This window comes from Panthera onca, chromosome D4 (genome assembly GCF_046562875.1).
Source record: "Panthera onca isolate mPanOnc1 chromosome D4, mPanOnc1 haplotype 2, whole genome shotgun sequence".
In the NCBI taxonomy this organism is placed as follows: Eukaryota; Metazoa; Chordata; class Mammalia; order Carnivora; family Felidae; genus Panthera; species Panthera onca.
This window is the reverse complement of record NC_138351.1, coordinates 72450834-72478172: the sequence shown is the minus strand read 5'-3', so window position 1 is coordinate 72478172 and position 27339 is coordinate 72450834. Positions and strand designations below refer to the sequence as shown.

Here is a 27339-nt window from a genome sequence, read left to right as displayed (position 1 = left end):
TTTAGAATTTTTCTTTATGATGAAATTGTAATTTCAAGTATTCTAGAAAAATTCTCTGGGAGAAAAGTATATAACTGAGTGTATTAAATATGCATGTGTGTGTATGTGTTTTAAGAAGGAGGTTAAATTTGTTTCCTTTTCAGATATGTGTTAAATGAATCCCAGAGTCGCCAAAATTCATCTTCAGGACAGAGTTCTTCTTCAAATAGTGGGGGAGGTTCTGGAATACCACAGCCTCCTCCAGGAATGAGTTTTTATGCAGCTAAGCGAGTTATTGGTGATAACCCGTGGACACCTGAACAGTTGGAACAGGTATCGTACACTGCTTGTTCATAATGGAACCTCCCCCTGTATACCAGCCCCTATGAAGTCCATGGAAGCATGTGTAACATAATTCCCACGTATTCAGGCTCTCTAATGAAATATGTTTGCAAGGACCGATTGATGTAATGTGCTCTCTTCATGGTGTCAGTTATTTGTTAAAGCCCCAAGGGAAGGGAGGAGTGGGAAGCGCTTTTCAGTTTTTCTAACATTGTGTACATAGTTCAGGGGTAAAATACAGTCCCCTTAGAGACTATGTCTCACTTCTTTCATTTTAGCTTTTAATTATAGGTTTAATAATCATCTAGCTATTTTGGTGCAGTTAAAATACAATTTATATCAGGTTATTCAGCTTTTTAGGGCTGTACCTTTTGTGTAAACTGAAGAACTCCTATACTCATATGTGACAATATGGGGGAAAAGCATGACTCCCTTTTATATTTCTTCCTGGGAATTTAAAAATTGGCATTAAGAATTTTATTCTGGATTTAAACAGGACACAGATGTTCTCTGAGCAGCTTTTAAAAAAGACTGGTGCTCTCCAGAGAAGTTGCCTCACTGTGTCTGTGCCCTCAGGCACCTCAGGGAAGAACAGATGAGATCAGTATGTAATTATTTTGGAATTCAAGCAACATGGGTTAGTCTTCCAATCCTTCCTTTATCTCTCCATGGCAGTCTAAATGATTTGATCTTTTTCTTTTTGGGAATGTAACTGACCACTGATCAAAACAGTGTTCCCCAGGAGAGGGAAGAAGGCAAGCGGGGCATTCCTGCCACTCACAGATTTATAGAATGATTTGTTCAGTGAGGGTTATGTTTGAGTAGATTTACTTCTTCATGTGTTATAGATCTTTTTTCCCCTCCTCAAACCAGGATGTAAGTAAGAAAGAAAGGTAAATAGTAGTAGAGGCTACTCTTTTTTGAGTGTGATCTATGTGACAGGCACTGTGCTGAGCACTTTGAATACATTGTCTCATTTAATCCTTACGGCGACCCAGAGAGGTAAAGAAATTGTTCCATTCTGTAAAAGGAACTGAGGTTTTGAGATGTACCATGGTCTCACTTCTAGCTCTAGGCTTTGACTCTAGGTCTTTCTGAGGGCTAAAGCTCTTAAGTGCTGGCGAGTAGTTGTTACCATTAAATTGTAATATCATGTCAGTAATTATTTGCTAATTTCTAAAGGCCTATGTTTTTTGTCAATTTTATAGTTTGGTGTTGAAGTGAACCATTTCATTTCAAAGATGAAATAAAATTTTGTTTTTATTTCAATAAAAATGGTTTTTATTTTTTCTAATGATAGTCATGATAATGTAAAGATTCAAACAGCACAGAACATTATAAAGACAAATTAGAAATTACCTGGAATCCTGCCACCCTAGTTTGTCATTTTTTTTTAAACATTTATTCATGAGAGAGAGAGAAAGAGAGAGAGAGACAGAGCATGAGTTGGGGAGGGGCAGAGAGAGAAGGAGACACAGAATTCAAAGCAGGTTCCAGGCTCTCAGCTGTCAGCACAGAGCCCAATGCGGGGCTCGAACCCATGAACCGTGAGATCATGACCTGGTCTCAGGTCAGAAACTTAATCAACTGAGCCACCTGGGTGTTCCCCCTAGTTTGTCATTCTTACAACCTACTGTGTGTGTGTGTGTGTGTATGTGTGTGTATACACTATTACAGTTTTACACAATACATTTTTATATTACATTGTACATTTATATATAATATATGGTTTGTAGTTTACTTTTTTCATTTAACAGCATATCAGGTTTTTTAAAAAAGTCATCTTTTTAAATGTTTATATAAAGTTTAGTTATGTGTAAACCACGTAAGGTTTTAACTAGTCTCCTATTGATGGGCATTAGTACTGTTTTCAGTTTTCTTTGCACATTTTTTTGTTTATATCTTTGTGTAGTTAATTTCCGTAATTGTTTTTCTATGGCTTAAGTGTTTGAGTGCTTTCTCTTGTAGCTCTTGTTACAAGTAGGTTGTGTTGAACAAGGGGAAGGAAGACAAGCGTTTTATGATCTGTTTATATATCTTTTTAAATTGAACCCATTGTCATTTAATAATTATAAACTCTATCAATCTTGATTCATATACATAATAACTATTATGTAACTAGCTTTTAGGTAAAGACAGTTTTACTCTTCAGGCACATGTGTCCTAAATAGAATTTTTATGAAATTCGTAGCTCCTTCACACTGCATGAAATTCAAATTAGAATCCCTCTTCAGTCTGTGTTTCATTTGAGCCATTCAATTACATTGAATAGTGTTTGGTTAGAATTTCACTTACCTTCATTAGAGTGTGTTTGAAATCCTGTTGTTTTCAGTATGTAAGAATATTGAGGACAGAATGAATATGTTAACAATAGAGTGGAACTCTGTGGAATGTGGTTTAGTTCTTTTTGAAATGTCAAAACAATCCATGGAGCACTTTATTCATAATGTTCCACTCTCTTACCTGCAGGCTCCAAATTTGGACTTCAGTTCAAGGCTTTATCATTCTAGAGAGACTGTAACCTAAGTAGGAAGGCTGTGTATCATAATGGTCTTCGAGTTGGAGAGACTTGGGTTTGAATCTTGTTTTCATCACTTACTATGTGTCTAAATTCTTAAGCCTTGCCTCAGTTCCCTCATCAGAAAAATGGGTATAATATTGCTTATCTCATAGATTGTGAGGGTTAAATGAAATCGTGAATATATATCATATACAGTCCCTGACACGATGTAAGCCTAAACAGGAGCTGCTCCTGTTGTTACTGTTGATCCTTGGTATATGACCATACTGATCTGTTAAACAGTATTTTTGGTTGGGGGTCTTTGTTTCTTTGATCACTGTTTCTCCTTCCCTTCATTTATCTGCAGTGCAAATTGGGTATAGTGAAATTCATAGAAGCTGAGCAGGTGCCTGAACTTGAAGCTGTTCTCCACCTGGTGATTGCTTCTAGTGACACACGCCACAGTGTAGCGACAGCAGCGGACCTAGAATTGAAAAGCAAGCAAAGGTAAACTACATCTCTTTTCACCCTTAAAAGATGAAAAGAGGCTATATTTCTAAAAGCTCACTGAGCACAGATTTCTTCTTTCAGGATTCTGTAATGAGACATTTGATTTAGGAGGTTATGAAATATACTTAATTTTTAATAAAGACAGTTTGCCTAAGAGCAGGATTCTGTATAAGACAAAGAAGAGAAGCTGTTTGGAGATGCAGTTTAAAACTGGAATGGATTAGAAATATTACCACAAGAAATGAGACCTTTGGCGGCTAGGTAAATGGACTTAAAATAATTAATGTTAAGAAAAATGCCAAAACCCAGAAATAACTCATTTTTGACTCTTCCTTTGTGTGAAACCAATGGAGATTGCTTTTAATAAAGGATATGTACATATTAGGATTAATATGGTAAAAATCAGGTCCTGTGAAAAGTGGTGCTGAATAGATCTTAATTCACATGTGAAGAAATACAAATACTAAAAGGCTCATAGAAAATTAAAAAAAAATTTTTTTTAATGTTTATTTTTGAGAGAGAGAGAGAGAGAGAGAGAGAGTGAATGGCGGAAGGGCAGAGAGAGAGGAAGACACAGAATCTGAAGCAGGCTCCAGGCTCTGCGCTGCCAGCACAGAGCCCATTGTGGGGCTTGAACAGACTGTGAGATCATGACCCTAGCTGAAGTTGGACGCCCAACTGACTGAGCCACTCAGGTGCCCCTCATAGGAAATATTTTGTATGAGAAATCAAATCAGTGCAAAATAAAACACTGGTGCACCAATTTGTACCCATTGGTAAATAAAATTGTGTAATAGTTGAAACTCCATTTAGTTTCTGTTGAAACTGCTATTTTTATATTCTGTTGATTGGCATTATAAGCTAAAATAATTTTTGGAAAGCAGTTTGAAGTATGCAGTGAATCATAAAAATATTTATAATCTTTTATGTAAATCTTCTGGGAATTTATCCTAAGAGAGTCATTCAAAAGAAGAAAAATATATTTAGAAAAATGTTATAGATTTGCTCATTATACCATTTCCTACAATTGTAAGAAAAATGGAAACAAATTATTTTCGCTATAGGGAAATAGTTAAGTAAATTAACTCTGTGTATCTATATGGAATATTACATATCTGCCGAAATAATTATGAAAGTAATAAAGCAACATGGAAATTGCTCCCAAGGAATGGCAAATGAATAAAGCAGAATACAAAATAATGTGTGTACTGATTTAAAAAATGAGATATGTGAAGACTGAAAAATGACATGAAAAATTGAAGTTACTTGGTTGAAAAAACCAAATTATGGAATAATTATTAAATTTGTTTCAATGCTTAATGTAATAACATGCTGAAAGGCAGTGGAATGCGTATTGTAGTTTTCCCTTTTCAAAGAAACCGATACAAATAGGTATTACAGAATAAGGAAGTTAACTTCTTTGTGTCTTTGATAATATGGTTCCATTTCAGTAAGCAAGCTGCACGTATGGTGATGTTGGGAACAGCTCACTGCTACAGGGCAGGGGAGGTGGCATATAGGAGGAGCGGATTCTTACACAGTTAGTTACTTCTGGTCATGCCTCTCACTGATTGAGAATGGAGGACTCTCATAACCTCGCCAGATCTTGGGCTCTGTAAATAAGAAAGTTGGACAGAACTGTACTTTGATATTCCCTCCCCAGGTCTGAAATTCCTTCATGCTGCTTGTAACTGCCTTTTCCTTTCAAAGACTTTTGGTTTTGAAGTATCAGAAAATCTTTCTTTAAAACTTCTCATTGTGTTTGAACTGGCCCCAATCTTTACACCATGTAGTGGATTGGATTGTTGGAAATAAAAATGTGGTCTAGAAGTATCCTAATTAGTTTTGGCTTTGTCTATTAAAACAAGTGTCCATTTTTTCAGAAAGAATAGTATGACATTTTTAAGAGATAAAAAGTAAGTTGAGAACAATATGTAGATATTTTCCCATTTTGTTAAAGAAAAATCCTGAAGTATCTCTCCATGTGATCCATCTATCTATTGATCTGTTTATTTCCCTACCTGCCTGCTGTACCCACCCACCCAGCCACCCATTTTACATGCATAGAAAAGAAGTCTAGGAAAAGATACACCAAAATTAGTGGCTACTGAAAGGGAATAGAGAGGGATATGGTACCGATTATACATTTCTATACATTTTTGAATTTTCACATCAAACATATGTTTATACATTTCTTTTTTTTTTTTTTTTTTTTTTTAAATTTTTTTTTTCAACGTTTTTTATATTTATTTTTGGGACAGAGAGAGACAGAGCATGAACGGGGGAGGGGCAGAGAGAGAGGGAGACACAGAATCGGAAACAGGCTCCAGGCTCCGAGCCATCGGCCCAGAGCCTGACGCGGGGCTCGAACTCACAGACCGCGAGATCGTGACCTGGCTGAAGTCGGAGGCTTAACCGACTGCGCCACCCAGGCGCCCCTGTTTATACATTTCTAAAACTATAAAGATGGCAAAAGGAAAATATACGATACAGTAAAAATTATCCTTATTAAAGTGTTTAGTTTGTTTTACTGTTAAGTTTTACTTCATTTTACTAATGTGTGTGTGTTTTGTCAAAATATACCTGACGTATTTATAGAAGGGAAACAGAGGTAGAGCTTGAGGATTAGTTAGTAGCAATCGGCTGAGGAAAGATGGAGGTGAATAATAACTAAAATAGAATCGTGGACCGTCTTCAAGGATAGTGGAAGAGGCAGATTGATAAACTATGAAAGAAGAGGTGGATAAGAAAAACCGTCAAAGCAGCATCATAAACTGTGTTTACACAGATACAGTATAGCTTGAAGCAGAACCAATGTCAAAAGACAGAGAGAAGACAGTATTGTTAAATCTCACTGATACGTGAAATGCAGGATTGCAGTGTTGCTAGGTTTGTAAAACGACTGGGAGGGGCTGCTGCAGAGGGCAGGTGCCCACCGCCAATCAACGCTATATTCTAATTCACCTGCTGGTGGAGCTCACTAAGGAGCAAGTCTCAGTGACTAATGGCAGCATGACTGCTGTATAGAATTAGATGATAAAGCTGCAAATATGTGCTGATAGATAAGGAAGAGGGGGAGGCTAGGAATCACAGTGACACAATTTAAGAGAAATGGGAGGGGCTTCTTAGGGTGTGGGTTTAATGGATGAATTTTTTTGTCGCTTTCCTTGTCACTTTTGAATTTCCAAATGGTTAAACAGATGCTTGGCTCAGGGCTCTTTGAACAAGCGTAGTCTAGCTCTGCTCTGTCAGAACTGCTCCATGGCATTGGCCTTGAGAGTGGAATGCAGTCCATTTTTTCTTGTGTGGTGTCAAATTGGACTGTGGATATAATGATTTTTTGAGTCAGGGTGGGATAAGTGACTTACTGTATTTTTTTAAAGTTTATTTATTTAACGTTTGTTTATTTTTGAGAGAGAGAGACAGTGCACGAGCAGGGGAGGGGCAGAGAGACAGGGAGACACAGAATCTGAAGCAGGCTCCAGGCTCTGAGCCATCAGCACAGAGCCCGACACAGGGCTCAAACTCATGAACTGCGAGATCATGACCTGAGCCAAAGTTGGATACTTAACTGACTGAGCCATCCAGGCGCCTCAGTTTATTTATTTATTTTTGAAAGGGGCGGGGGGCGCAGAGAGAAAGGGAGAAACAGAATCTCAAGCAGGTTCCACGCTCTCCGCACAAAGCCCGATGCGGGCTCGATCCCACGAACTGTGGGATCTTGACCTGAGCTGGAATACAGAGCTGGACACTCAAGCGACTGAACCACCCAGGTGCCCATACTTAATGTATTTCTGTTTAAAAACTAATTTTGATCTAAATTAATCCCTTTCCTTTTCTTCTACAATGTCAGTTGCCCAGTTCATTTGTGTATTTCTAACATTTCCTTTGGTAACAAATATTGGGGCTGTGTGTTTTTTGAGATAATTGAAGTGGGAGAAAAATAATTTTAACAAGCTGTGTTGAAACCTTCTGTAGCTTGATTGACTGGAATAATCCTGCCATCATTAATAAGATGTACAAGGTATACCTTGGAGATATACCACTGAAGACGAAAGAGGTAGGTTGTTTTGATTTATTCTCACATCGTAATAAAAAACATTTGGTTGATAGGAGCTCCATATATTTGAATTTTTTCTCCCTAGTTATTTTGATTTAGGCCGAACCTGTACTGTAGGAAATATAGGAGGAAATTTTAAGCCATGCTAGTCTGGGTGGATTAAAATTTTCTGGTAACTTAGTTTATTTGATCTGGTAGTTTCAATTCCTGTGCTTAAATAATGATGATACACTGTGTAGATTAGGGATCCACACCTGTTTTCTGTAAATTATTTAGGCTTTGCTGGCCATGTGGTTCTGAGGCAGCAACTATTTAACTTTGCCCTAACATGGAAGCAGCCATAGGCAGCACATAACAGAAGGAGCATGGCTGTGTGCCAGTATATCTTTATGGGTACTGAAATTTGAATTTCATATGATATTCGCATATTATAAAATATTATTCTTTTGATTTTTAAAGAATCATTTGAAAACATAAACATATTCTTACTCATGTCAAGACAGATGGTGGGCCAGATTTGGCCATAGGCTCTAGTTTGTTGACCTCTGGTCTAGAATCTAGAACAATAAGTGGGTTCTTCTGAAGCCTCAAATTAAGGCGTTTGCTTAATGACCTAAGTTCTGTTTGGTTCACTGTGTTTAAAAGTGTTCTCAAGTCCATATCCAGACATACAAGGTTTATTGTTTGTTTGTTTGCTTGTCTGCTTTTTAAGCCATAAATAGTTATTTTAAAAGTCATACCATTTCCAGTTAGGTTAAATTGAGTGTCATGTAGCAGAAAGAACAATGAATTGGGAACTGGGAGCCTCCCTGTCACTCTGGGTTCTGGTCCTGAGTGGCTGCACATAAATGTTGTACTGGGGAGGAGGAATTTGGCTAATTACAGAGCTTTTCTTGGCTCATATTCTTCATGTGGAACATGAAAGGGTTTGATTAAATCTGTGGTGTTTAGAATGTGGTCCGTGCACCCTTGTTGGGTCATAGGGAGACTTTTTTTTTTTTTTTTAAACCATGTTGATATTTATACTGATGGTGCTAAAACAATGATGGGTGTCACTGCTGGGGTCTTAGCACAGACCAGAACTGTGTCACCAAATAGCGCTAGTAGTTATTCTGCTCTTTATCGTCAGCACTCATGGTTGAAAAAAAAAAGAAGAAAACTCAGCTTTACTTAAGAATATCTTTGATGAAGCGGTAAAACTTATTTTACCTGTAGACAGGGCAACTGTGGTTATTGAGATGGTATTTGGCAGATATGTTCTCCAAAATGAAGAAATGAGGCTTCAAGAACAGTTAATACAGTTTATTGCCAGTGGTAAAAGTTGAACTTTCAAGCAAAAGTTAGAATTTAGGGAAACTTGAATCCCATCACAATGATCCTGACTGCTTGTTAGTACCTACAGATTTTTCTGATGAGACTGGTGGTGATATTAACGTGTGATTTTTAAAAATGCTTTATAATGAGATGTTTGCTTAACTCAGTGAGCCACTATTTTCCAAATGACCGGTGATGTTATAGAAGTGTTAAAAGGTTATAGCTCAGTGGAATTTAGGATGACACAATATGCAAAAGTTCAGTGATAACGGTTTCAAATCCAGATTTTAACCTTCAAGGTGCTGTTGTTTATTAAGTTTTGGCATAGTGTCAAAGAATATCTACAAGTACCTGAAAAGGCTAAAATCATCCCAAGTTTTCCAATCATGTATCTTTTTTGAAACTGGTTTTTTTTTTAAATGTAATTTAACCAAAATAACATAACCACAATAGATTGAATGTAGAAGATAAAAGAATCCAACTCTCTTCTATTAAGGTGGACAATCAAGATATTTATAGAAAAACATGAAACAATGTCAGTACAGTTTTTTGTCTGGGAAAATATAGTTAATTTTCTAAAAAAAAATGTTATTAAAATATATGATAGGTTTATTAATATAATTTTAAGTGAATATGTAAAAATTTCTCAGTTTAGTTTTTAATGTAGCATATGGTGATAGGTGTTCCAATATAAGCAAAAACTCTGTGTGTTCAGTAGTTTGTAAGAGTGTAAAGTGATCTTGAAACAAAAGCTTGAGAGACTACTGATTTAGATGATCTCTCATGACTTTTTCAGCACACAGTAATTTTGAAATGCTGAGTTATAATTAAACATCTTTTGAACAGGGAGCAGTTCTGAAGCCAGAGCTGAAGAGGGACCCAGTCAGTACAAGGGTCAAGTTGAAGATTGTCCCCCATCTCCTTCGTTCTAGACAAGCTGCAGAAACGTTCCCTGCTAACATTCAGGTAATTTGTTCTTTGCAGAGAAAAATGGCCTGTTTACAACTTTTATGTCTGTTTAATTAGAGAAAGAAATGCATTAATGGATATTTAGGAGATGCATTGACGTATTAACAAGATTAATGAGAATCCATCTTTTTTTCTATCTCAAGTGTAACTGCAGAAATGATTTAAAAAATTTTTGTTGTCGAGTGTGTACTATATATAGTTAACATCCAACTTAAATGTATGGTGACTGTCCTTTCAAACTAATGTTTTTCTGAGTTGCTCTTCTCCAAAAATGTGTGGGTTTTTTTGTCTTCTTTTTCTGTCTTCTTTTTCCTTCCCTTCCCTTCCCTTCCCTTCCCTTCCCTTCCCTTCCCTTCCCTTCCCTCTCCTTTTCTCCTTTTCTCCTTTTCTCCTTTTCTCCTTTTCTCTTCTTTTTTCTTTTCTTAAGCTTACCTATTTATTTTGAGAGAAAGAGAGAATCCCAAGCAGGCTGTGCATTGTCAGCACAGAACCTGACGTAGGGCTTGAACCCATGAACCGTGAGATCATGACCTGAGCCGAAATCAAAATTGAACACTTAACTGACTAAGCCACTCATGTGCTCCAAAAATGTTTTTAAGTGAACAAGTTTCTACCAGTCAGTTAAGTGGAAAAGAACCCCATGTGATGACAATGGCCAAATCCTCTTGATTCTGCCTTCTTAATGTCTTTATCTCCCTATATTTAATGCTGGTGTTAATTGAGACTGTCCTTTCTTATTTTGGTTATTCCAGTAATCTCCTATCTTGTTTCCCTTCCTCTTGCCCACAGCCATTCTGTTTTCTCTGTTGCCACCAGGGCTTTTGCTGCATTGGAAATCCTTATACTCTCTTTTGATGTGGGATGAGTCCCTCTGCAAAAGCTCTTAACCTTTTATCCAAGTGGTGACCAGCAGAGCTCAGGAATAGAGAGATTTGGGTATAATTTTGTCATTAGTTATTTGCTTTTGAACTTAAATCAGTGTCAGAGCTTTTCCTGTTTTTCTAAAAAAAATTTTTTTTCCACCCTAATTCCACCCTAAATTTCCACCCGAAATTTTTTTCCCACTAGCAGTGGCTAGTTCTCATTCAATTATCAGGTTCCTAGTAACCGCTGAAAAGTTAGCAGTTATTTATCTTCCAGTCTCCTCTCTTGCCCCCCACCCCCACCTTACCCTGTACCTTAAGCTCCAACAAAAATTGTTCCTCTTGAAATATACTGTTTTCATGGTTCTGTCTCTGCTCAGAATGTTCCCTTTACCTGGCAGAGCTCCTCTTCCCCCTTTAGCTTGGTAAACATCTACTCATGTTTCAGGATGCACTCCAGTGTGCTACCTCCCGTCTGAAAAATGTTCCCATTTCCTGCCACCCTTCTCTTTCAGTCCCAGAATGAGAACACTCTCCTTCGTGTTCACTGTATGGTGGACATAGACTTCTTAGCATCTCTCCCTCTTAAAGCCTATTTTGTATCAGTGGCTGCTTCCTCCTCTTAGATGATAAAACTTGTATTCTCCATATCTGGCACTCTAGGATTTGAGTAACTTTAAAGTATTGTTTTGTGTCTCCTTAAACATAAAATTATCACGGAGCTTCTTTCATTTCTTTTTCATGATTGGTGTTTTATAATTGGTATTCCCAAGCACTGTTTCCCAGACAGTGTCTTGATAATTTTGGTTCAGAATATTTGGTTGTAGTAACACTATGTTACATAATAAGCAGCTAGAATTTTGTGACAGAGTATTCATAGATATCCTGTAGGTGTATAATTTATTTGTAGTTATTTAGTGTTTTCAAAATAAATCTAGCCGAAACTTTGTATATTCAAAGACAAACTCCTTGTTCATCGCACACATCCTTTGTTATATTCCTGTTTTTAATGATTGCATATTACTGTTCTACATAATTGGCCCCGCCCACCCCCTCCACCTTTCAGTCATAGAATCCTTCAAGGTATCATTTAGATGAGCCTCTTCTTTCCTGATACCAGTGCCTTTAATTAGTCATATGTTACCTCATCTTGATTTTGAACGTAGCATAATTCTTTGCATATAATGTAAGCACCATGAATTTTATTTTTTCTGACAAAACATTAGTGTTGATTATTCCTTTTGCTTCTTTCATTTTACCATATTACTCTATATAATATAGCATTATCAGATAAATTTTCTAAAAGTCTTTTCCAAAAAAGTAGCATGTAATTATATATTGTCCTATATCATTTTTAATGTATGTACATTTTGACCCCTCAACACGATCGAGTGCCTTGGGAGTGATGCTGCCCTCTTTGTATCTCGCAACACCTTGCATAGTGTCGGTTACCCATTAGAGGCTCAGTCCTGTTCTGTGTTCAGTCACATGTCGTTGTTAAGTAAGATCAGAATACTACTAGTAGTTTTAGGAACCAGTGTAAGGAGATTTTTTTTTTTTAAGTGCAAGACTATCCCATAAAAAGTAGAAATTTGGGAAATTTAGATTTCTTTGAGCCTTCTGGATGCTGCACAAAACTCATGTACTGTGTGCTCTTTTGCCACCTAGACATGACTGCACAATACATGGAGCACCTGTGTCCCGACTGTCCGCTTGTAGAATGCTTTAATCTTGGTGTTTTCTGTGAAGTTTTTATATAATCTGTTCAGAATGACTGCATGTAATTGAGGAACTTAATACACCCAAAGTGGTTTTATCTGATAGTATCCCCTGTGTGGTACAGAGTGGCAGAGAGGGGGCCTGCTGTGAGCTCTGTTGCTTTCTGGTGGTAGAGCCACAAGTTTTGCAGACTTGTAAGGTCAACCTTTGTGTTTGTACTTCATGGACTACTGACTGGAGCCACTGATTGGCTGGCTTCCTACGGTGGTCAGCTAAAATGATTATAATCATTAATTTTGAAGAATGAGGGGTGGTGCACAAGATCTGCTGTTGAAGCCTAATATTTGAAAATAGTAAATTGCTGCTATTAATTGGTATTGTCATTGTCCCTTTCTTGTAGGTGGTGTATGACGGACTCTTTGGTACAAATACAAATTCAAAATTGAGAACGTTATCCTTGCAGTTTGTGCATCACATTTGTATAACGTAAGTTTTTTCAACTATTTGACTGTAACATTTCAAGCTGTTGGAATGATCAGATGTTTCAAGTATTTCTTTCCTATCCAGAAAGAAATCCATGTTTGCTCATCTTAAAAAAAAAAAAAAAAAAAAAAAAAAGTTGTAGGTTTCAATAGATTATTTTAATTTATTTCAGTTGTGTCTCATTATTTGAAGTAATCATCTGAAAAGATAAATAATAACGAGATTTTTATCTTGCTTTGTGTATGTGTGCTATTTTTTTTAAAGTTGTCCAGAAATCAAGATTAAGCCCCTAGGTCCAATGCTTTTGAATGGCCTGACCAAGCTAATCAATGAATATAAAGAAGTAAGTGACTTGTCTTTTACATATTGTTAACAGCTTCTATTTTAGAATGTTATCCACCTTTCTGGTCTACATGTTGGTTTAGTTAGTTACAGTTTGCTGTTGTTCCATCATTTCTAGCATTTTTACTTGAAGTGGTACAAATTTCAGAAATTACTGCCACCTTTTGCTTTTTTTTTTTTTTTTTGGAACTAAGTGTTAAAAAAATTGATATGAATTTTGAGAGGTCTTATCTTTTTTAAAGCATTTGCACTTTATTCTGCTTTTAGGCACTATGCAAAAATGGAATGGAAAGAAGTAAATTTTATTTTATGATTTGTTTTCATGTGGATGTTTATTTGGATTTGCTTAGATTCAGAAATAGTGTTAATTCTTAAGGGCTGAGCTTTTACCTATTCACAATTCTGTAACAACATGCATTCAGTAAGTTTTTGATTCCTTAAGCTCAGTGAGATGAGGCTTCCTTGAAACCAAGTGTTTTGAATCCTGTTTGTCCTGGCTGTGTCCCTCGTGCCATGCCGTCTTCATTAGTTCAGGTGAATTTGCTAAAGAAAGTAAGATTTAAGAACTCCAGTTAGCGTTATTTTCCTAAGTCTGAGCTACACACAAATGCACGTTTGCAGTGGTATAGTCACTAAGATCCTGGCATTTGGAGTTAGAATTGAGTTTGAATCCTAGTTTTGTTCTTTGATGAGTGGCTTAAAATCTTTGGAGCTCTGCTCTTGATTGGAAAAATAATACCTCTTCATTGGATTATTGTGAAGATTAAAGGAGATCACACACCATTATCGGTGCACTGAATGCACATTAACAGGTATTATTAGTGAAAAGCCATTCTTTGGTGTGCAGTTGTGTTTTGGGGGCTTGGCTCTCCTGTCTTTTATTGAATAGTATTTGTGTGGTTTTTGAGGCCTAAGGAACCTTCCAGGTTATTTTTATGGCATGGATAGTCAGATGCTTGGGATGGTCGGTAGAAATAAAAGTGCTTTTGGGTTTTTAGGGGAGAATTTGTATATTTAAAAATAGATTAGAGAGGTCAGGTAAAACCACAGGGCCCCGATCCCTGTACTTGGAGATGACACCTGCCTGTCTTCCCAACAGATGACTCCTTAAGAGTGTCCGTTTAGGTGCAGAAGAGTGAGCCCTATGCTAATTGTATGAACTTCAGCTCACAGAGGGGTTACTTTGTTTTGAGGCATCAAACTATTGGTTTTCATAAAACGATGTAAAATTCTGTCTGTCTGAGGAGGGAACCTCACTCTCTTGATGACTGTGATCCCTTTAATTTTTTGTAATGGAAGATATGAGAGGAAGCTGTTTGTTATCATGCCGACTTGTAGGTAATTGTTCTTCGCTTAGCTTATCACAGTTTTGGGTTAGAGATGGAGGACCCTAGCGTGTGACCAGTGGTGAATTTTCTGCTAAGTTCAGCTGTTTTCCCAGTGTGTTGAAGGTGAATTTTGGTGTTTGCAGGTTACATAGTATTGCAAATACCCTGAACTTAGCACAACTAAGAGAACCCTTTCATTTATGACATCTGCATTTCCTTTTGGAGTGAGTTGGGGATGCAAAGTTTCGTTTTTGTTTTTCCTTTTCCTTTTAGTAGTGTGATGATTCTGGGTTTGGATTTTTTTGTTGGTTTGTTTTGTTCAGATGTTAATATCTTGTAGTTAGGCAGAGTGAGACCAGGTTTAACAAGGAGTAAAATAATGCATGTAATTGCAGCAAAAATGTTTTGCTGTTTACTGTATTTTTTGTTTTGTCTGTTTTTTGTTCTTTTTTTTTCTTCTTAATTTCAAGGACCCTAAGCTACTGTCAATGGCATATTCAGCTGTTGGAAAACTCTCCAGGTGAGTAAACTCTTCTTCAGTGAGAGATATCCTGTTGGTAAACTAAGAGAAATTATGTGGCATTTAATAATAGATGGAGAATAATTTTTTTTCTGATTTTGAAAGGAAATGTATTTAAGCCATAGGTTGTTTAGAAATGTTTTCCTTGTAGTAGGAAAATGATGTGAGACGTTTCAATTTACATTTGAAGGTATGTTTCCATATTAAATGGTAGTCTTGAAATGATACTTTGAACTGGATTGTGTCATGATGGGTTACTTTTTCTTGCACCCTGGAGACATTTGATTGATCTTAAGTGTTCTTGTGGCTTCTTTATTACCAGTCTTTATAATCCCAGTCATCAAGGTTTATCTCTTTGACTCTCTTTTCTGATAGTGCTATATTATGATTCTGGGTGGCCCTGTTTCCAAAGGTGGATTTTTTTTTTCCTGCTTAGTATGATTTCCTTTTTCTACTTCCTCCTGGTTTCCTCTTCCTTCACTATATTTCAAAGCAGGGAGATAGAGGTACAGCACCCTCAGTAGCACTATATGGTGCTTCCGTCCATGGTACAGGTTTTGTACTGGCCTGTGTAGATTGGGTCTTGCTCTTCTGTACTGTGCAGGGAAAGGATCTTTGGGGCTCAGAAAAAAGCCACCCTAGATCCCCCGATACCGCATTTGTCCGATAGCCTTTAGTTTAAATAGCAGTTTAGTCTTAATTGTGTTTTTTTTTCCTATTAAAATCAGAAATGCTAACTGAATGCATGGAATATTGTAAAGGGAATATCTGGACAGTATGTATTTAAATCATGGTTACTTGGATTAGACAGCTGAAGAATTAAATATTCGCTTTAAAAAGTATTTGGCTCTTTGGGGGAGGTAATCTAATGATGCTGACATTGTGTTCAGAGATGAAAATGCAATTCAAGAAAATTTTCGTTTGGTTGCATTTTCTTTCAACCTTATGGAAATGTATGATCATAACAATGGTCTTATATTCTCTTACAGTCGAATGCCCCATTTATTCACTAAGGATATAGCTCTTGTGCAGCAGCTTTTTGAAGCCCTGTGTAAGGTAGGGAAACACCTGGCAAGTTTATGCTTTCCATTTGGATGCTGACCTGGACACCTGACAGGAGGGAAATGCTATTTTTATCATACTTATAGGAAGAGCCTGAGACTCGGCTTGCTATTCAAGAAGCGTTATCTATGATGGTTGGAGCTTATAGTACTTTGGAGGGAGCACAGCGAACTCTCATGGAGGCACTTGTGGCTTCATACTTAATAAAGGTAGGTCCAGCTATGTGAACTGCAGAGGTTGGCAATATAGACATTTTACATTTTTAAGAACAAAACTTGAATTGCTTTTCTCCTTAACTATCTTGACAAGTAAGAATATTTGCTTTCATTTGGGCTGTGCTTTATGATTGATTTTTTTTATTAAAAATTTTTTTTTAATGTTTATTTTATTTTTGAGAGAGAGAGAGAGAGAGAGACAGAGCGTGAGTGGGGGAGGGGTAGAGAGAGGAGACATAGGATGGGGAGCGGGCTCCAGGCTTTGAGCTGTCAGCACAGAGCCTGACATGGGGCTTAAACTCATGAACTGTGAGATCACAACCTGAGCCGAAGTCGGCGCTTGATTGACTGAGCTACCCAGGCGCCCCTATGGTTGATTTTTGATACTTTGTGATGGGAATATGATTTTAGGGAAGAGGGAGTGGTGATATTCACAGAGGCTTTATGTTTAAAGCCTTTCATGTTGGGAAACTGTTCTTAATGTTGTGTTTTCCCAAGTTGGAAGTCTTTTGTCTTACCTGGTAGTTGAACCCTACAGTCCACTGGCTAAGCAGAAGGAGAGAAAGACAAATTTTATACATTATAATGAGTGTGTAGGAAGTAAGCCAGTACCATCACACATACTTTTCTTCCTTCTAGACTTTATTTGGCTGTCATGGCTGTTTGTAGAGAATTTTGAGTTATCTATATGTACTCAATATGTACATGCAATATGTATACGCAATATATATTATACAATAAAAAATAATATGTATTTGCTGTAGTTAGTTCTTTGTCCTCCATTTCTAGGAGTAGAAAGGGAGATTAGAAGAGGGAATGATGTCAAAAAGTCTTAGTGTGATTAATATGTTGTGTCCTACTGAAATGTGGCTGGCATATTTAATATATTCATATCTAGGGAATTACTGAAGGTTCAGAAAGGTATCTGGTTTCTATTGAAATATGACAGGATTATTATATACACTTAAGAAAATTACTGTATGTAGAGTTCCATTGTCAGATGCTCTTGTACATGGTTCATAGTCATATATTGTGGACAAAGAAGTGTAGGCTTTTTGGAAACTCATTAGAATACTTAAGACTTTCCCTAGGTAACCTTACAAGGATGCATGATGCTTGTATAAGGCATGTGGGTGCTGGTTGTACCTACACAGATAAAATCATGTAACAGTATTACTACAGCAAAGCTAATTTATATTCTTAGACTACACTGAAAGCAACCAGACTGTAGGCTAAATCATACGAACTAGTCCTTAATATCATTGCTGTTTATTGTAGCTCAAGGAATGACAAAGAGCAAGATAGACCTGAATGTAGGACAGTATCTGTTTCTTATTATCGCTCTCCTCTCACGATGTTAGGTTTGTGACTAAGAGAAGGACCTGGGGCGGGGGAAGTGCATGAGAATAAGGCTTTTCAGAATAAAGATTCTTCAACTGCTTCTCCGGTCATGATTTGTCTTTATTTATTTAGATATACTTCCTAAAATAGCAGTTTTAATTTTGATTGTTTACAATTAAGATGACTTATCTTGACTGGAATGAATTGTTCCTAATTGAGTTCTTCTTCTTTTTTTAAAATCCGTATGTGTTTGTGTGTACATGAATTCATGTGTCAAATAGCCTGAAGTTCAAGTTCGACAGGTGGCTGTGAAATTTGCTAGCACGGTGTTTCCCTCAGATCATATACCGTCCAGATATTTGCTCTTACTAGCTGCAGGAGATCCGTAAGTTTCAAAAGGTGTTAATTTGAATTTGGGTTCATTTAAAATTATTTGAAAATTACTAAAATTTATATTGTTTTTAATGTTGGTCTATGGAATTTGGAAGCAATTTATTAAAGAGTTAAAAATATGGCCCTTGATATGATAGAGACCTGTAGTTATACCCTATCTTGTTTATTTCTGGGTAAGCCACATAACTGTTCAAATTTCAAGATATTTCCAAAGAGAAGTAATTTCTTGCAGTGTATTTTATGACTTTTTTCTTAGATAGCCAAGAACGTATTTAAGACATTTTCTCAGAACCCCAGCTGTCAAATAAAATTGCTGTTCTTAATCATCAGACGATCATTTTGCCATTATTGAAATTAATTTTTTATTTTTATTCGTCTTTCTGAAAGACGAGAAGAAGTTCATGGAGAGGCACAGCGAGTATTAAGATGTCTTCCTGGTAGAAACAGAAAAGAAAATGCTTCTAAGCAGATGCCTTCTTTCCCAGAAATGGTGTATTATATTCAAGAAAAGGTATGGCATTTGACTTCAGAAAATTAGTGTGGGTCATATAATGAATGATAAAAATAAACGCATATTTAGGTGACATATTTGAAATGTCATTGCTAAATGTTGAATAGTAGTAAGGTTTTTAACAATGTTAATATTTACAGTAGAGGAAGAGAATACAAAATGAAGAAAATGTAATTCTCAAAATTGATTTGTTTTGCCCCAATCTGAATTACTTATAATTCCTTATATGCTCTTTAACATTCTGACTAGGTTTAAAAATTTTCCCCTTGGTATGACATTCTTAAACATAGGTCTCCTTTTTTATTTTTTGAGAGAATTATTTAGGAACCATAAGTTTAAGAATGCTTCAGGAAGTAGGTCAGATTTTTTCCACTCTGATCATAGGAGGGCATCACATCTGCTTTTGCAAACCTCCCACGTGTGCGCAGTTCTCTCTGCTGGTGGATCAGACAGAGTGTTGGCTATCGTGACCCCCCAGTCCTGATCCTGTCCCTCTTTTTACATCAGTGTTTCTTTGAGTATGCTGGTAGTCCTAGCTTTCTGCTCAGACAGATATCTTAAGGGAGTTGGAGGTCAGGACTAGGTAGCCATAATTCTCTATAGCACAGTCACATTTGTGGTCAGAAGATGCTTTTGTGCACATATTTTCCTCTTGCTCCATTAGTAATGAAAATAACGGGCCTGCAGTGGCCCAAGGTGAGTGTTAATAGATGCCTGGAGCAGTTTATTCTTTTTAAACAAGCAGTAAACACGCCAGGAGAAAAGGAGAGAAAAGCCAGGAAAAAAAGCACCGCACCTGTCATTTAGGGTTTGAGGGACATGTGCAGTCAGCATGATTGATGGAAAAATGCTGTGACTAGAAAAAAACGGTAGCAAACAATAATGTAGTTAGAAATACAATTATGTTTGAATTGAGGAGGGGCACATGTGCTCCATTTTTTAGTAATAGTGTTTGTTTTTGGCTTATTTTTATCAGGCTTCCCATCGAATGAAAACTCCAGCCAAGTACATGACTGGGACCACTGTCCTTCCGTTTAACCCAGCGGCCTTTGGAGAGGTGGGACTGGGATAGGTTTCCATTTCTCTCTCTCTACACATTCTGAAAGATCATGTCACACCCAAAGAGATGTCCAAACTTTTTTGTGTTCTACATAAACCCATATTGTGATGTCATTGTTTTTCACCAGGTTGTTTATTAGAAAAAAAGCGTTTGGTAATTGGTATTATTTTATTATTTATTTAAGTTTTTAAAAAGTTTATTTATTTTGAGAGAGAGAGTGAGAACGGGGGAGGGGCAGAGAGAGGGGGAGAGAAAGAATCCCAGGCAGGCTCTGTGCTATCGGTACATAGAGCCCGATGTGGGGCTTGATCTCATAAACTGTGAGATCATGACCTGAACCAAAATCAAAAGAGTTACGATGCTTAACTGACTGAGCCACCCAGGTGCCCCTTGGTAATTGGTATTATTTTAATTCATGGTGGAGTCTTTAAGTATATTTAGCTCAGTGAGATTCTCTTTGTGGAGGAACTGGGTGCTCTGCATTGATCATTGCTGTTATTTTCAGCAAATTATTACAGCAAATTAGATTTGAATTTAAAGCCAACAATATGCCGAGGTTGTTTGGGTTATCTATTTAGGTCATTGACTTGCACTAATTAAACAACAGGAGGTAATCTTGTTCAGAGTGAGTAAGAATACCCACGGTGGAATTGTCACCTGTCCTATTTTAGCTCTCAAGGGAAGAACTTCCAGAGGACTCCTTGTTAGCCAGTTTATATCACAAGTTTTTATGGTGTTGTCTCTACTCTTTGGGTAGATGGTGCGAACCCATATTCTCAAATTCTTACGTTGGTAGAGGTTAAATACAACTGGAGTTCTACAGGAATAGATGATTTGCCCCAGGTTTCTGCTCACTCTCTCTCTCTCTCCCCCTTTCTCTCTCTCCCCCCCCCCCACATCTTTTAAAAAATAATGATTTTGTTGTAATTGTTTAGACTTTAAAAAAGTTGAGTTTGCATTTTAACTCCATTAAACTCCACTAAAAACACTCTCTGGATTTATAAAAGCTTGTTATGTAAACTGTGCTGCATTACTGTAATTTCAGTTAACTTACTGAGTCATGTTTTCCAGCTTTTGTGAGGATTGTCGAATAGCTTTATGAGGGAGGGTGGGGAAATGAAGCTAGGAAAGTGTCCTTTTGCAGCACACCCTCCCACACTGACTTCTTGAGGAGCTTGACTGCTTTTCCTCCTTCTGCTTTCAGATCGTCCTGTACTTGCGCACGTGCCTAGCGCACAGTGCCGGAGTGGTGCCCACCTCCCAGAGTTTGGCCGATATGCAAGATCACGCCCCGGCCATTGGACGCTACATACGGACTCTGATGTCAGGTAGCCAGGCGACATCCTCATCATCTTCTTCCAAGAGTGGAGAGACCAACCCTGTTCAGATCTACATTGGCCTGCTTCAGCAGCTGCTGGCAGGTGTTGGAGGTAGGTGGTTGTGCGGCTGAGGACAGATGGTAAAGCACTTAGGCAAAAATCTAATCTTAACTCTCTTCACTCCTGTACCTGAACATTAGTCTTTGTTTCTTTTCTGAACTTACTTGATTCATCCTGGATACACTGTTACTCCTTCAGAAAGAAATGCTAACAATAGATAATGTTTTTTACTTTGGAAGTGGGTATGAAGAATGGTATATCTTTTTATAGGTATTTAGTCTGTAAACTTGCTGTATTGAATCACATACTGGATTTAAGTTGATTTTTGTTTTGTAGAACTGGGAGATGCCTTCCAAAGCAGGGGCCTTATACTTAAAAGGAATTTAGTGAACCCTGTGTGTTTACCACTTTTCTTGAAGCTAAAACGGAATTCTGTCTCATTTAGGTTTGCCAGTCATGTACTGTCTACTGGAAGCTGTCTCTGTGTATCCAGAAAAACTGGCTGCCAAATTTGTAGACAAAACAGAATGGATAAAGGTACATCCTATGCATGTACATTTCTCTTTGATTCTGTATATTTTTCACTGTAGTCTTAGGGTTTTGTCTTCCTGCTAGTGTTGCTATGACCATTCCTACCTTTGGGCCATTTTGAAAACTCTCCTACCAAACACTTCCTGGGAAGCATGTTAGGTTAGTGTATCTCAATGATCCATCTAGATGAGAGTGAGAGATTAATTGAGAATCATATAGATTAAAAAAAATTATGTTTTTCTGTTTTAAAAGTTAAAAAAAAATAGATTTGTAGTTTAAATAAAAAATATGTGGGGCACCTGGGTGGGTCAGTCGATTAAGCGTCTGACTCTTGATTTCAGCTTAGGTCATGATCTCAAGGTTCATGGGTTCAAGCCCTGCGTCAGGCTTCACGCTGACAGCACAGAGACTTCTTGGGATTCTCTCTCTTCCTCTCTCCCCCAACCCTCCCCTCTCTCTTTCGTTCTCACTCTTGCTCTCAAAATAAACTTAAAAAAAAAAAAAAAACTGGTTGCCTTATGATAGTGGAATAATAGATCATTTAAAAAAATATGTAAACTGTCTCCTTTCTGTAACTGTCTCCTACTTACCCAAATCTCCCTACTTCCTGCCCCTTCCCCTCTCACCTGACAGACATACACAGGTCATCACTTATTTATATATGGTGTACTTTCTCGAGTATACTTACACACATACACACAGATAAAAGTAAGCATTTTTAAGTTATTTCCTTCTTTTACACAAAAGGTGCATAGTTTTCACACTGTTTTATTATTGTTGTTGTTTCACGTTTTTTTAAAATTCTCACACCATGTTGTATCTTACTTCTTTCGCTTAAAGTTAAAATGTGTAGGTACTCCTGTAGAACTACAGAGAGGATATCGTCTTTAATGGCTTCATTTTTTCCATTATATAAATGTGCCATAATTTATTCTAGAGCCTCACTGATGGTCAGTTAGGGTGCTTCCAGTTTGCTGCAGTGAACAGTCTGTCATTTTGAATATAAGGCAGTATATTTTTTAGATGGATTCCCTAGAAGTGGAATTGAGGACATAGGCTTAGCATTTTTGAGGGATACAAGCATCCTGCATATGAGCAGTACCAGTTTACACTCCCACCAGCCATGTAGGAGAGTGTTCTTGTCCCATGCTCACACCAAAAGCGTTGCCAGGTTTAACAAAGAAAAATTCAAGATGCTCAGTTAAATTTGAATTGCACTGCAAAGTGAAACATTGTTTTTAGTACAGGTATGGCTCATACAGTTTCGTATACCTCTTGTGCCACCTAATGCAGTTCTTTTTGGAAAATGGAACTTGAGTTATGGTGAAATGTACAGATTATCTCTTAGTGTGAAAGCATGAATGTAATATACCAAGAGGTGTGAGTTTTGCACTTTTCTGGAAAATCTGGTCTCATGAAATCGCTTCTGGCTTAAAAGGTTTATTTTATTCCTTGTGAATATTTGCTGATTGTAAAATGATGTCAAGAGTTTCTGACTTTTGATCATGTAGATCAGGGGTCATTAAGCTGTGGTTCATGTACCAGATCTGGCCTGCCTCCTGTTCTTGTATGGCCTGCAAGCTTAGAATGGTTTTCATATGTCAGTTTAAAAAAAATTTTTTTTTTTAATTTTTAACGTTTATTTATCTTTGAGACAGCGAGAGACAGAGCATGAACAGGGGAGGGTCAGAGAGAGAGGGAGACACAGAATCTGAAACAGGCTCCAGGCTCTGAGCTGTCAGCACAGAGCCTGACATGGGGCCCAAACTCATGGACTGCGAGATCATGACCTGAGTCGAAGTCGGACGCCCAACCAACTGAGCCACCCAGGCGTCCCTAAAAAAATTTTTTTATGTTTATTTATTTTTGAGAGAGAAAGAGAGTGCGAGTGGGGGAGGGGCAGAGAGAGAGGGAGATACAGAATCCGAAGCAGGCTCCAGGTTCTGAGCTGTCAGCACAGAGCCTGATGCGGGGCTCGAACCCATGAGTGTGAGATCATGACCCGAGTCGAAGTCGGACACTCAACTGACTGAGCCACCCAGGCGTCCCTTCGTATTTTAATTTTTTAAAAATTATTTTTTTAGAGAGAACGTGTATGAGCAAGCAGGGGGGCAGAGAGAGATAATTTTAAGCAGGCTCTACACTCAGCATGGAGCCCAACACCGGGGCTCTATCTCATGACCCTGGGATCATGACCTGAGTCAAAATCAAGAGTGAGAGGCTCAACCGACTCAGCCACCCAGGCACCTCAGTTTTTAATTTTTAAATAGTTGAAAAAAAAAAAGATGAATAACATTTTCTGATAAATGAGAATTATAGAGTCCATAAAGTTTTACTGGAACACATATATACCCTTTCATTTATCTGTTGCCTGTGGCTGCTTTTGTGCTACAGTGGCAGAATGGAGTTGTTGCATTACAGACCATAGGTCCCACAAAGCCTAGTTGGCCCTTTACAGAAAACATTTGTTGATCTCTGCTTTAATTTATTTAAGTAATCTCTACACTCATGACGTTCGAACTCATGACCTGGAGATCAAGAGTCGGATGCTCCTCTGGCTGAGCCAGCTGGGCACCCTGACCTCTGTTTTAGATCATCTGTGTATTAATTCTTTGTGTTTTATGTTTTGTATTTTTGATGAAAAGGCATAGGACATTTTGATATATAATTCATCTTTTACTTTTAAATAATAGCCTATTGTGTTATTTTCTTGCAGATACCAATAGATTGAATATAACGTATTATTAATTTTAAATGTCAGATGTTGTCAGTAGGAAGATGATTGCATATGATGTATATATTTGTTTCTTACACCGCTCAGAGTCTGATGAATAGCAGTAAAGAAGAGATGCGTGAACTGGCAGCATTGTTTTATTCTGTGGTGGTGTCTACAGTGTCGGGAAATGAGTTGAAGTCAATGATAGAACAGCTTATAAAGACTACAAAAGACAATCATGTATGTTACCAGTTTTGTCTTTATTCTTTTTTGGGGGAGATGGCAGAGCTTTCCAAAAGCATCTGTTTTTAGGTTTTGTCTTCTCATTTCTAAAAGGAACTTTTATGATTGTGAAGAGTAAGTGAGATAGAGGATAGATAATACATTGATTAATTCATTCTGTGCAACAACTTTGAGTGCCTTGTGTCTGATTTAGGTGCTGAATTTTAGGTGCTGGGAATTCAGTAAATACATGAGGATCCCTAGTACTACAGATGCTCAGAAATGTTAGTTCCTTTTTCTTTCCCCATCTACTGGTGCCTCTCATTGTGCCTGTTCTATCAGAAAGCATGTGCTTGCAAACATTCAGACCTCAACTTTGTGTTTAGAGGTTTTAGCAGTTAGAAATAGTATCTGCTCATTGTATTTTGTTGGCGGTAGGGAGAAGTTAGGCTTAAAGATTGTCGTAATGTAGTTACGTAAGTGCTCTAAGCTAGAAGAATGTATGGGTGCTACAGGGGGGCCTGCAGGAGAGCCCCTTCACACCGACATGGAGTGGGTGTAGGATTAGGGAATTACTTGAAGTGAGTCAAGACCCAGCTTACCTTCTTAGAATTCTTGAGTGTTAGAAACCCCAGATTCATTAGTGTTCGGTCGAATCTCAAATGATCACTTTGTTGTCTGGCCTTATGTTTTATTGGAGATGACTGTAAGAAACATAGTTATTTCGGTGCATTCTTGCATGTGTGAGAGAGTGACAGACACGTATGCTGTTGTGTGGTTAAATTCAGAGCCCAGAGATACAACACGGATCCTTGCTTGCATTGGGGTTCACAGTAGGAAGATATTTGGCTAAGAAGAAAATGAGAATGGCCGAACAACAAGACCTGGAGACAAATGCCGATTTCCTGCCTGACCAGGAGGAGCTCATTCAGAGCGCCACAGAAACAATAGGTAATGAATACGCTCATGCTGACTTGGATGTTGCAGTGTCTGAATTAGGTTAAAATTTAATACAGCATTTTAGTTTCTTTTTGCAGCATTGCACTTTAAAGGTGCAAGCCTTTTCACAATACCTTACTTAGTGTTGGATAAATTCTGTGTTTTTAATAGCAAGGAAAGTACTCTAGTTTTTCTGTATATTTTTTCCTATACATAGGTTTCAGTATGACGGAGGTGATACTTCCTCACGGGGAAAACCTTAAACATTTACCAGAGTACAGTGCTGTTTACCTAATTTCTATGTTGTTTTGTTACTGAGTAAATGCTAACAAATTATCAACTAGAGGGAAATGTAGACTTTGATTTGTTGTGCTCTCTTTAAAACAATCTCAAGTACCTTGCTGCTTGCCCTGGATCCCAAGAGCAAAAGTGTATTCTTCCCAGTTTTGTCTCAATGTGCTTTCAGGCTCGTTTTTGGACAGTACGTCGCCCCTCCTGGCAATTGCTGCCTGTACAGCCCTGGGTGAAATTGGCAGAAACGGTCCCCTCCCAATCCCCAGTGAGGGATCTGGCTTCACCAAATTGCATCTTGTAGAAAGCTTACTGAATAGAATACCCTCCAGTAAAGAAACAAATAAGGCAAGTTTCTTTTTTTTCCCTTCCTGTCTGAAATTCTTTCTATTTGTAGATACATAAATGAGCAAAAACACAGTTGTAATGAGGATAGAGGGCCATGCAGCTGGAGGAAGGATTTAATATAAAAGGGAATGATACAGGAAGTCTAGGTGACTGTTTAATTTTGAGTTAAGGGTGATTTTGTTCAGCCTTTCTGCATGCACCATTTGGCCCAGCTGCTCCAGTGTAGGCCCATAACTGTTAGGATTTGGGTAAAGAATTAAGTGCATCAGGTAGTTCTTTTGTCCTGCAAACAATGGATAATAAAGTGTTAAATAGTTTGTAAAGTGTTAAATAGTTTTATCACGTTTGTAATTTTAGAACAACTCTAAATCTTAATCTCTGACAGCCGATTTGGTTTTAAGAAATCTGGGCATTAGTAAGAGGGGTGAGTAATATCTGAGGAGAGGGACTTTTATCATTTTTAAGTTTCAGATAAACATTTTCATAAAGTTAAAAACATTATATTTGTGATCAGAGTACCTCAGTGTTGAAGTATAATATGATTTAATGAGCAGATAAATCAACTTACTACAAATTTAATAGACACATAAGCTTATTCTTTTTAAGTTTATTTATTTTGAGAGAGAGAGAGAGAGAGAGAGAGAGAGAGAGAGAGAGAATGAGTGGGGGAGGGGCAGTGAGGGAAGGAGAGAGAGAATCCCAAGCAGGTTCTGCACTGTCAGCACAGAGCCTAATTCGGGGCTCGATCTCCCCAATTGTGAGATCAAGACCTGAGCTGAAATCAAGAGTCAGATGCTTAACTGACTGAGCCACCCAGGCACCCTTTTTATTCTTTTTTTTTAGAGAGAGAAAGCACAAGCAGGAGAGAGAGAGAGAGAGAGAGAGAGAGAGAGAGAAGGAATTAATCTTAAGCAGGCACCATGTTCAGCACAGAGCCTGATGCGGGGCTCAATCCTGTAGTCCTGGGATCATGACCTGAGCTGAAATCAAGAGTCAGATGCTCAACTGACTGAGCTACCCAGGCACTCCCATAATCTAATTCTTGATCTGGACACCGTTTAAAACTTCCTGAGAATGTCACAGTGTAGTTTTTGTTAGCTGTTATTAACTAATTAGTGATTATCAACCCTTGGTGAGCACTTATAATGTGCCAGGTGTGTGCTTGAGTGATTCGCGTACATTAATTAATTGAATTCTCTGAAAGGTCTAGTGAAGTAGGTACAGTTGTCATCTCTGTTTTCCCAGATGAGGAAATAGAATCACAGAGAGGTGGAGTATCTTGCCTAAGGTTACATACCTGTAAAGACTGCTAAAATGGTCAAGCTGTGAGTTGATCTTAGGTCACCCAGGCCCAGAAACCTACATTTATAAACAGTTTGAAGGATAATAAACCTACTTAGAG

At 37.7% G+C, this 27339-nt stretch overlaps 1 protein-coding gene across 4 annotated transcripts in view; it reads left to right on the top strand.

The window, feature by feature from the left end:
* The window catches only part of ECPAS (Ecm29 proteasome adaptor and scaffold), a 106369-nt gene that overhangs the window by 36972 nt on the left and 42058 nt on the right, over positions 1-27339 (top strand). For all 4 annotated transcript variants that reach the window (XM_060609041.3, XM_060609040.3, XM_060609039.3 and 1 more), the window contains 17 exons: positions 144-312; positions 3189-3328; positions 7310-7391; positions 9552-9671; positions 12657-12742; positions 13004-13082; positions 14880-14929; positions 15919-15985; positions 16078-16200; positions 17829-17932; positions 18328-18451; positions 19428-19508; positions 20716-20941; positions 21336-21427; positions 24243-24377; positions 25148-25310; positions 25765-25937. In XM_060609041.3, the coding sequence (XP_060465024.1) occupies positions 144-312; positions 3189-3328; positions 7310-7391; positions 9552-9671; positions 12657-12742; positions 13004-13082; positions 14880-14929; positions 15919-15985; positions 16078-16200; positions 17829-17932; positions 18328-18451; positions 19428-19508; positions 20716-20941; positions 21336-21427; positions 24243-24377; positions 25148-25310; positions 25765-25937 (2014 nt within the window). The remainder of the gene's footprint in view (positions 1-143; positions 313-3188; positions 3329-7309; positions 7392-9551; positions 9672-12656; positions 12743-13003; positions 13083-14879; positions 14930-15918; positions 15986-16077; positions 16201-17828; positions 17933-18327; positions 18452-19427; positions 19509-20715; positions 20942-21335; positions 21428-24242; positions 24378-25147; positions 25311-25764; positions 25938-27339) is intronic.